We start from the raw sequence: 10,104 nt of genomic DNA, 5'->3' as shown, positions 1-10,104 counted from the left end.
GAACACGTAGCCATAGTTGAGCTATTATCTTGAATTTATAAATATGATTAAATCGGAAATGGAAAATATACTTTTAGATAATTTCAAATTTATTAATTTATATTTTTTTTTCCCTCAAAAAATATATCCTAACATTTTGATAAAAAAAAGTTTGGCCAAAATTTTCCCAAGCCGACCAATATGGAAATTGGCAATACATACACAAATTATCAGTAGAATTTTATTTTCGCTCGGCCAAATTTATTTAAAATTTTAATTTTTGTTGTTGATTTGTTTTTAACATTCACTAATATATCGAAATTTATAATTAATTGTAATTGTTAACAAATAAATTTATGAATATTTCACTATTTATCAAACATTTGAAAACATAAATTCTCTAATCCATTTTAAACCATGTGTTCACCTTTTAAAAATCAATTTGGTTAATGATATTTTCACCAAAATGAATAAATCTTTGAACAATTGGATTTTTTTTTATTGAAAACAATTGGATTTCATGATATGGAAAATGTCTGAAAGAGATTTATATATATATATTTTATTTTTTAAAAAACAATTGTTAGAAAATAGGATTCCAATTGTATTCGTTTCTGTCCAAACACGCCCTTGTCATCTGGCCAATCACAGGCTTCGCTTAATAGCAATCAAACAAAGGAAGCAGCGCGTGAGAGCTACGATGAGCATGAATTCATGTGATTTTAACCTCTAAGCATATTTTTCGAATCTTCTACTTCACCAGCTCATTTTCGCTAATTATTTTTTGTGGGTAATTGTCGGAGCATTTTTATCCCCAAATCATCACCTGATTCGTGTTTTGTTTGCCCTAATCTTCTCGGCTGGTAATTGTTGTGCTTGTTAAGAAAAGTCTCTATCTTTTGGATCACACAATTCTTGTGCTTCTTGTTTACGATATCCAGGTGAAGCACAATTATGTTTTTTGCTACGTTTTCAGAGTTACTTTGTTCAATCTTTACGTTGTCCTGCAGAATATCTCGTGATTTAATTTTTTAGCTGTTTGGTTTTATTTTCTGCCATTTACATGGGATTTTCATATCTGTTTTCTTTCGTAATTATTGTGTTGGAGGCATTGGATGGGATTGTTTCGCCACTAATTAGCTAATTTCTTGAGATTCTATTGGTTGATGATTGTGGTGGTGGAATTATGTGTTCCAGTCTCAAATCTCTGATATGGGTGTGAATTATCTTTGTTCGATTAAAGTTGGCATTTTGAATTACTGCTTTGATATCCAGCCTAGGGCGATCAATCTTCATAATAAAATTTCAGATTTATTTTGTTAATGCAGAAAAAGGTGTTTCTTGTTATGCTCTTGGTGTTGGCTATGGCTAATTTGTCCATGAGGTATCTCTGAAGAAGCTATTGGCGTTCAATCTCATGAGTGTATGGATGATAAGCAACATATTGTGATATTTACTACAGCTAGCCTTCCATGGCTAACTGGAACTGCTGTCAATCCTCTTTTTCGTGCAGCGTATCTCGCGAAAAATGAGGAGCGAAAAGTTACTTTGGTGATTCCTTGGTTGAAATTAAAGGACCAAGAGCATGTCTATCCAAACAAAATTACATTTAGTTCCCCGTCAGAACAGGAAGCCTATGTTCGCCAGTGGCTGGAAGAAAGGTCTGGGTTGACATCCAGTTTTACAATACGTTTCTATCCCGGGAGAGTAAGTCTATTCATAAAAGTAGATTGAGCATGCATGTATAGCTGTTAAAGTGTTATCGCCTCGAGGTTCATTCTAAAAAATTTGGTAGCCTGTTTTGGTTTGTAAGAGTTTTCTTACGCTCCCATTTATCATCTATATATTTTTCTTTGTTTCGAATGTTTTGAAGATTATGACGCTCATTGTTGTACGTGATCGATTGCTCCTATATACTAGTTATGACTAGTAAGAAAAAAAAGCTCTCCAAGTTTGACATGGCAAGCATGTTGAGAGGGAAATAAGCATCTGAAGAATAATATTGCCTTTATTCGTCTACAATATATTCAGATGCTTATTTTTGCTCGGGACAACCATAAACATCTGATTTTGATAAGTTCCTTGATGCATTTGTGAAAAATGTGAATTCATACTAGTCTGCTTATATTTTGACATGACTGCAATTTTGCAATGTGACATTATCATTTTAAAATTAAACGCGATCTAATCATATTTCGTGCGCTCTCTTTCTTGGCTGCAGTTTTCTCAACATAAACGGAGCATTCTTGCTTTGGGGGATATTACTGAAGTAATCCCAGATGAAGAGGCAGATGTTGCCGTCCTTGAAGAACCTGAGCATCTCACGTGGTATCATCATGGGAAAAGGTGGAAAACAAAATTTCGCTTGGTTGTCGGGATTGTTCACACTAATTATCTGGAATATGTTAGGAGAGAGAAGAATGGGCAACTGCAAGCTTTTTTTCTAAAATACATGAACAGTTGGGTTGTGAATATATATTGTCACCGGGTATGCTTCTCGGCAACTGTCCATTTCTGTCGCTGATTATTGCGAGAACTTTATGCTTTTTTCACATTTTAGTCCCTTTAAATAAGAATTTCTTGCATTACACGTGTCTCTCGATTGATAGATTCTGACATTGTAACTTCCTATAATTGTAAGGTAATAAGATTATCAGCAGCCACCCAAGAACTTCCAAGGTCTGTAGTCTGCAATGTCCATGGAGTAAATCCAAGATTTCTTGATATTGGCATGAAAATGGGAGAGCGACTACATAACGGAGATCACGCCTTCACGAAAGGTGTGTACTACATTGGGAAGATGGTGTGGAGTAAAGGCTACAAGGAACTACTTAAACTTCTTCGTGATCACCAAAAGGAGCTAACTGGACTTGAGGTTGATTTATATGGCAGCGGGGAGGACTCTGATCAAGTTCAGGAAGCTGCTAAAAACTTGGAAATACCCGTCATGGTTCATCCTGGGTGTGATCATGGCGATCCTTTGTTTCATGAGTAAGTTTGTAGCATTACCTTTTCGATGTCATATTTGTTGTACCTATTTTACACATTTGGTTGAATTTTTGTGCGAGCTTATTATTGTTGTCCAACAAATTTTTTGATCCTTTCTTTTTACTCGATTATTTTATGCTGTTGATTAATTATAATGTTGATCAAGTTTGGCTTTTATTTTTTCCTTCCTCTAGCTATAAGGTGTTCTTGAATCCTAGCACCACAGATGTAGTTTGCACAACCACAGCTGAAGCTTTAGCGATGGGAAAAATAGTTGTATGCGCCAATCATCCCTCGAATGACTTCTTCAAGCAGTTTCCAAATTGTCGAACATATGATGATGGGGAGGGGTTCATTAGGGAAACACTCAAGGCGTTGCAAGATCAACCTGCCCCACAAACTGATGCTCAAAGGCATGAGCTCTCCTGGGAGGCTGCCACGGAACGATTCCTAAATGCTGCACAGCTCAACAACTTGCCTGCAAAAAAATTGACAAAAACACCCTCGAAGCTTTTCATGTCAACATCTATGAACATGAGGAGGAGTCTTGAAGATGCATCCGCCTCAGTTCATTTTATGGGAACTACATTCTTTAGTACACAACCAGATGAAGAGCAATGCAAAGAGGTTGGTATATTACCTTCGAAAAAACTGTCAACTCCTTCGAGAAAATGGGCTTTCTAAAATTGATGGTGATCGCCGGCGAGTTGGCTTTCAGAGGTACTGTGTCCAAGTGATTACTGCACTTTTAAGGTCATTTCTTTTGTGTTCTTTGTGATGGAGGGATTTGTATTTTTACATTTGTAGCATGTATAAGGATTATTTAGCAACCAGTTAATGCAGAAAAATAAATGTACATGGATTCTCTCTCTTTTCTTGTAGCAACCAGTATCATTATTTTTGTATGTTTTTGTGTACTATATTTGGTTGTGATCTCTCCAACACGCATATATACATTGATTCACAAGTGGTATACATGACACGAAACATGCAATGAATGATCCATCCAAGCAGTGGCGGAGCCTCATGGAGTCGAGGGGTGGATGTGTACATTCAGAAAAATGGCTTTCATAAAACACCAAAGCTTTGATAATATTTTACTTCAACCAAACATGAGTCCTCAACTCTGTCACAAATAAAATTTCGAAATAAAACCTCTCCAAACATAATTTGTTCAAACACAGCAGTAGGGGAAATAATGTGCACACAGCACAGAACCTGTTTTTGCTCAATTTTAGACATGAAAGGTGCTGGAATATAATGAACTACACTTTATGAAACATATTTAGTCGAATGACGATTCTTTCCATCCACCAAAGTTATCCTCATCGCCAAATTCTCTTTCGCAGTTTTCCTGCAATGAGATTATAAATATCCAAAAATGAGAATAAAAAGAGTAAAGTGACGCACAAACAAGTTGCAACACGACTGTGTGAGTATGTATAGGACTAACGTCGAGTTGAGTCCTGTTTAAAAGCGCAAAGATCCATATGACACAAGCCTCCGCCATAATTCCAAAAACCATTTAGTTCTCAACTTCTCGTTTTAAAACACTTGAAACCTAAACACTAGGTAGAGTCTCAAATCAGGAACTGCTTATCAGGATATAACTCATACAAGCAAGGGCAAACAACCTGTAGTACACTTAAAAATTATAAATACAGGGTGAAACTTCTTGCATTTTGCACAAAAAAACACATAATAGATTCCGATTCCAATCTCCCTGCTCGGCGTGGAGCAGAATATAAGGCATCTTTGGAAGTGTTTGCAACTTTCAAAAACAGTGATTATAGATTTTTCTCGACAAATTTGTTAAGAAAAAATTTATAATCGCTTTTTCTAGAGGTTGCAAACATTACCAATCCCTCTTACAATCACGACACTCACTCTCATTTTAAAATAATATTGCACTTGAGCAAGTGAAAACTTATTGATTTTCAGGAAATTTTAGTCAAAGTACTCAATTTAGTAACCTGAGGAAAGAACTTGAGGCCAACTCTTATCTCTCCACGGTACTGTTCATCCTTGACAACATTGTATGCAGCTGGTGGCATGGCTTCTTCAGCAAACGCTGGCTCCAGAGGAATACTGTGCATTCAGAAAACAAAAATAAACTCATTTCAATAAAAGTTCAACGATAAATTTTAACTCTGAAAAAAAATAAACCCAAGCATCTCATTTATCGATCATAATATAATAAACTAGAATAGCACTCACATTGCTTCCCCAACAAAATCATCACTAGAGAAAGTATCGCTATCCATTATTTTGATTCTGATTTCCGTGACGCCAATAGAGACAGTGAAAAGGAAGGTCTCGTTCCATTCAGGGCTTGATCCTTGTCCTGCAAGTGTGAATGCCGAGGAAAATGACAGTGAATTTTTTAAGAAATGCCGAAATGGTTAGCAATATTAAGGTCTCTGCATGTATTAAGAATGTCCGATATTGAAAACAATACCAAACCTTTTGCAACGGTGCTTTTTTTCTCCTGAGTACGGCAAGTTATAACAGCGTAAGGGTCCATCTTAGCTGCCATGCACCAAAAAATCAGACTCATTATACAAAAACTCAGAAAACTATGCATCTCTGGCTACTCTTAATCTTAGTTCTTGTGTTTATCATCTGATTTATCACTTAAAAGATTCGAAACATGGCAAGTGCAATGCAGCATATGGTGAGTGTCTGATTCTTGTCGTGGAAAATGCGACACTAAGTTTAGCATAAGACCATGTCAGGGAACATTGGTGGTTATGTAACATGGGGTAAAATTTTGATGGAAACAAGCCAAAATATCTCAAAACATTTGAACATAAATATATGGTTATAGCAACAGACTTACAGTCATTCCTTAGAATTTTGCTCAAGTTCATATTATTTTTGCATTTCAAAGAAACAGAAACGAGTTTAATGCAAATATTAATCAGAATTGCAGTGAATATATATTCTCAAATGAGAAGAACATCACTGTTTCTCCAGATCTTCTGTTTCTGTACAATCTTCCATCTTAAAATGAAATCATCTCCCATTTTATGCAGACAGACTCAGGACACACTTGTCAATTCACTCAATTGTCATTGGTATGTATACATAAAATATGTTGTGAAAAGCAAATATATAAATAGAGTGAAATTTTGAGTAAACACCATCCGTAAAGCACGTGAAATGAAATGTTATAAATCACAAAAGAGAACCAACAGATTCTTCCAAATCGTCCGAATAATTTCAGACTCAAAAAGCCCATTTTCCAGAATCCAATCTATGATCAAACTTGAAAACACAGAAAAACAGATGGTTGAATTCCCGATCCAATCTTGATAGCCCAGAAACACATATAGCTGAACCACATGACTTGAAAAACGAGGAAAATATAAGTCAATATGTAAGAGAATCAACATAAACCCAAGGAAAAAAATTTCGATCTTTCGAATCCTTTTGCTAAAAAAACAAGACACAAATGACCAGTAAAATGATGACCATTTCAAACTTTAATAGAATCCATGAATGAATTTATACACGAGAATAAATGAATCCCATCAACATTCAGTACCCATTATAATAAACAAACAGACATAGCTAAAGCTTTGATCTTTGATCATTATACATACATAAAAAATCGTTGTCATCAAGTCCTTTGGCAGAAACAAGAATCACTTCAAGCGTTCCTCGAGGCATCTTGGGGATCGGAAGAAATGTAGGAAGATTGAGATTCAAAAGATTCTCCTCTGCTCTCTTCTTCTTGTCTGATGACTGAGAAATGACAAGCGTAAGACCCTGAAATCATGTCATGTAGTCTGAAACCCGGTTTGAGTTCACTCGGCCCAATTCGCAACGGTTCAAATGCTGCCGGTTCGTTGACCACAATAATGTCTCATTAATTATTTTTAAGTAACTCACTTTTAAAAATGTTATAATTATAATTATAATTATAATTATAATTATAATAATCTCTTCCGTTTTCAAAAAGTCTCTCATTATGCATAAATAAAGTTTTGACTGGGATAAACTTTCATTCAAAAGTGTTTTTTGTTTAGATTATAGTGTTTTTGAAAATAGCTTTTTCCATATGAAATACAAGAATTCTTATTAGACCACATTCCACATATTTATGATACATATATGCTTTATGTATTATTTTTTTGGATCATGTACAAATATGATTACAAATTGGGTTAAAAATTACATTTTTAATTACAAAATTATCCTAAATTAATTTTTGAAATATTTTTTTCCAAATAAAGTATAGGGATAATTTTATAATTTCAATTGCACTTTGTAATCAAATTTGCAATCATCATTGTACATATAGCATTTTCTTGTTGTTTATGTCAAAAATGTTGTTTTCTGATAATACTCTTGTGAAATGATCTCATGAGATCAACTATGCTCATATTCATGATTGTAAAAGTAATATTTTGACCTAAAAACTAATATTTTTTTAGGACGAAGCAAAAAAAAAAAAAAAATCATCTCATAAAATTAATTTGTGATAACGTCAGGACAAGATTTTTCGTGATTAAAAAAAATGTATATAAAGTGGATTAATTAGGTTTGTTTTGAAAATTCTATTATAAAAATGTATTTTTCACCAACAAAACAAGAGTCAAGAACCTAAAATCATATTCCCTCCTAGTGCAGCTTTCTTTCTTTCTAGGGTTTCTGCTGCTGCTTGAATTCTGAGAAGCACGAAATCATCTGCGGCGGAGCTCACGAGCAGCATTAGCCATGGCGAGCACCAAAGTCCAGCGAATTATGACCCAACCCATCAACCTAATCTTTAGGTTTCTTCAGAGCAAAGCTCGCATCCAGATATGGCTTTTCGAGCAGAAGGATCTGAGAATCGAGGGCCGCATTATTGGGTTTGACGAGTACATGAATTTGGTTTTGGAGGACGCGGAGGAGGTGAGTGTCAAGAAGAAGAGCAGGAAGCAACTTGGGAGGATCTTGTTGAAAGGGGATAATATCACTTTGATGATGAATACCGGCAAGTAAACCTAGAAAAACAGGTAGAGTGAACTGAAGATTATTGTTCATCTTTGGTTCTTTTCGACTTGGGATTTTCCTTGGGAGATTGCGTAGGTTTATTGTTGTTTTTCTTAGCTTAATTGGTATGCGCTTGTATTCTGGCTGAAAGACTTGATTAAATGAACATTTCCCTATTTCTGTATTATTGATTGCGAATGTTGTGAAATCATATATGATTCAACTACTGCTTGCTGTATGTTTTAGCTTGTGTGATAGCAGAAGGTGCAAATGAAAATGGGGTACCATGTTTTGGATTTCTTGGTTGATCTATCTGAAATCGTCTGTAGTTTATGATCTCGTAATGTGGTGTTTCACCTACATCTACTTGTTACGTTTCTTTATCATTCCACAGCTAAAATTATAGAACTAGAATTTTGATGTCAGGTAATGGAAGCCTTTGTTGCTCTTCAAACTGTTAAAATTGTATGAAAAATTCGTGCTTGCTTGAATTATAATAAAGAAAATTAGTCTTGGACATTAATCCACAGATTAGAACTATTTATGAAGGTGAGGTTTTTTTTCAACTAACATTGGTTTCCGTTGAATTCTGGTTGTGCATATTTACTGGGTAGGTTGTTTTATATTTTATTCCTCATCGTACGACAACACTTGGTACCAATGATTAAATTCGGTTCCATACAGAATCAGAATGGTTTTAGATAGTCTGTGTGCACCGATGGAAGGATTGTAACGTCGTGACGCTACTACTTCTTTCACTTTTTTGATGATATAATGATTAAACTTTGCATCTGGACTATCTCCGCTGCCTAACTGCAGAATTAGTTTTCCTCTGATCATGGGGTATCCAACATCATTTTTGTATTGTAGCTTTATGATTGACAAATATCAACTCACAATCGTTACAGATAAATAATAATAGTCCATATCTGCATGTTCCCTTCTTGTGGCAAATAAATGAACATTATTGCAATTAATTGAAACCTGGGATGTAGGTCTTTTTTTCTGCCTCCGTACATTATATGATTTATAGTTTCCAAATTGTTCAAAACATGTCACGCAGCCGAAACACATTAAATTATCACATCTTCGTAAGCTCAAGCAAGTAGCACCACATGTTATGTTCACTTCATATGTTGGATATCAGTTGAGAGTTCTTGTTCCGATGTTTTTCTTTGACTTTTGGAGTCGCATAGATCCATAATTTCGCACCTCCAGTAGTTTTGCTTCATGTATGTGAGACTGGCTCTGTTTTTTATGCAATGCAAAGCTCATTGCTCCATTTGCATTATATTTTGCTGTTTGAAATTTTGTGATAGAAGAGTAGTTTTATTGATAAATGCATGCATATATATATACCGTTTCAGTTTTAATTTGGGTTCATTTTCGAAGGTGTAAATTTGAATGTCGAAATCGACCATTGAATTCTTCTACTCACCCTTATTCTCTCTAACGTTTGCTATTTTAAGGGGGTATTTATTTTAACTACTTTATTTTTTGAGTCGAGAAAGGAGTTTGATACAATTGAATATCGAATTGTCCAAATTCGGAATCTTGGTATTACATTTCATAGCATGCAAAATATACTTTACCAAAAAATAAAACAAAGAACATATCACTGGCTTCATGTATATTTTCAAAGTGATGTAGCACCTTCTGGTTCATAATCATTATTTTTACAACATTTTTTTTACGCAGTCGTTTTTTTATTATTATTTTAAATACATATGATACGATGTAATTCTTCTTTTTAAAACAATCAGTAATACACTTATAAATTGTGACGACCCGGTTCTTAATCTCTCAAACCACAAAATTAATCCAAAATCATGAATTAAATCTAACTTTAAGCTATAAAGAAAAGGGAAAGAAAATAAATAAAAAAAAAATTTAAAATGAGCTGCTGCCGCGCGAGCGCACCCTGTTTTACTCAAAACAGAGGTGCAGCTCGGGGCTGCGCGCGAGCTGCTTTTTTCTACAGCTCGGGCGCGGTCCTGGGCAGAAAAATATTCAGAAATTCTCAACCTTTTCTCAGCTTAAAAAACATTCTCAATCATCTGTACCAAGTATAAGAAATCTCATACAAATTCCAAACTCGATCCAAAACATGATATATAAGTTCCAAATCATGCATATAAACATAACCAAGGTCTCAAG

General features: G+C 34.7%; 3 protein-coding genes across 6 annotated transcripts; 2 read left to right on the top strand and 1 right to left on the bottom strand.

The window, feature by feature from the left end:
• Positions 1-613: 613 nt before the first annotated feature.
• On the top strand, positions 614-3,869 carry LOC140887991 (digalactosyldiacylglycerol synthase 2, chloroplastic). 4 transcript variants are annotated; one of them, XM_073295652.1, is made up of 5 exons: positions 614-842; positions 1,308-1,686; positions 2,201-2,467; positions 2,621-2,970; positions 3,162-3,869. In XM_073295652.1, the coding sequence occupies exons 2-5, from the start codon at positions 1,405-1,407 to the stop codon at positions 3,649-3,651; spliced, it is 1,389 nt and encodes a 462-aa protein (XP_073151753.1). In that variant the 5' UTR covers positions 614-842; positions 1,308-1,404; the 3' UTR covers positions 3,652-3,869. The 4 variants fall into 4 exon arrangements, with proteins under 4 accessions (XP_073151753.1, XP_073151751.1, XP_073151752.1 ...); XM_073295650.1 differs by having other exon boundaries at positions 614-920; XM_073295651.1 differs by having other exon boundaries at positions 614-920; positions 1,289-1,686.
• Positions 3,870-4,039: 170 nt separating this feature from the next.
• Positions 4,040-6,725, bottom strand: LOC140892680 (16 kDa phloem protein 2). The gene is made up of 5 exons (XM_073301634.1): positions 6,573-6,725; positions 5,431-5,496; positions 5,185-5,311; positions 4,941-5,055; positions 4,040-4,321 (listed from the first exon to the last, which is right to left on the bottom strand). The coding sequence occupies exons 1-5, from the start codon at positions 6,637-6,639 to the stop codon at positions 4,253-4,255; spliced, it is 444 nt and encodes a 147-aa protein (XP_073157735.1). The 5' UTR covers positions 6,640-6,725; the 3' UTR covers positions 4,040-4,252.
• An 842-nt stretch (positions 6,726-7,567) lies between these two features.
• On the top strand, positions 7,568-8,138 carry LOC140892901 (uncharacterized). Its single transcript, XM_073301937.1, has one exon. The coding sequence runs from the start codon at positions 7,690-7,692 to the stop codon at positions 7,954-7,956; it is 267 nt and encodes an 88-aa protein (XP_073158038.1). The 5' UTR covers positions 7,568-7,689; the 3' UTR covers positions 7,957-8,138.
• The last annotated feature ends 1,966 nt before the right edge of the window (positions 8,139-10,104 follow it).

This window comes from Henckelia pumila, chromosome 3 (assembly GCF_033568475.1).
Source record: "Henckelia pumila isolate YLH828 chromosome 3, ASM3356847v2, whole genome shotgun sequence".
NCBI classification, from domain to species: Eukaryota; Viridiplantae; Streptophyta; class Magnoliopsida; order Lamiales; family Gesneriaceae; genus Henckelia; species Henckelia pumila.
The sequence above is the reverse complement of the archived record's forward strand: the minus strand, read 5'-3'. Positions and strand labels throughout refer to the sequence as shown.

Coding starts and splice junctions, on each gene's coding strand:
- LOC140887991 (XM_073295652.1), top strand. CDS start 1,405: ATGGATGATAAGCAACATATTGTGATATTTACTACAGCTAGCCTTCCA. Junction 1,687..2,200: donor TACGTTTCTATCCCGGGAGA/GTAAGTCTATTC, acceptor TCTTGGCTGCAG/TTTTCTCAACATAAACGGAG. Junction 2,971..3,161: donor GGCGATCCTTTGTTTCATGA/GTAAGTTTGTAG, acceptor TCCTTCCTCTAG/CTATAAGGTGTTCTTGAATC.
- LOC140892680 (XM_073301634.1), bottom strand. CDS start 6,639: ATGCCTCGAGGAACGCTTGAAGTGATTCTTGTTTCTGCCAAAGGACTT. Junction 5,056..5,184: donor GATTTTGTTGGGGAAGCAAT/GTGAGTGCTATT, acceptor CTGAATGCACAG/TATTCCTCTGGAGCCAGCGT. Junction 4,322..4,940: donor GCCTCAAGTTCTTTCCTCAG/GTTACTAAATTG, acceptor ATCTCATTGCAG/GAAAACTGCGAAAGAGAATT.
- LOC140892901 (XM_073301937.1), top strand. CDS start 7,690: ATGGCGAGCACCAAAGTCCAGCGAATTATGACCCAACCCATCAACCTA.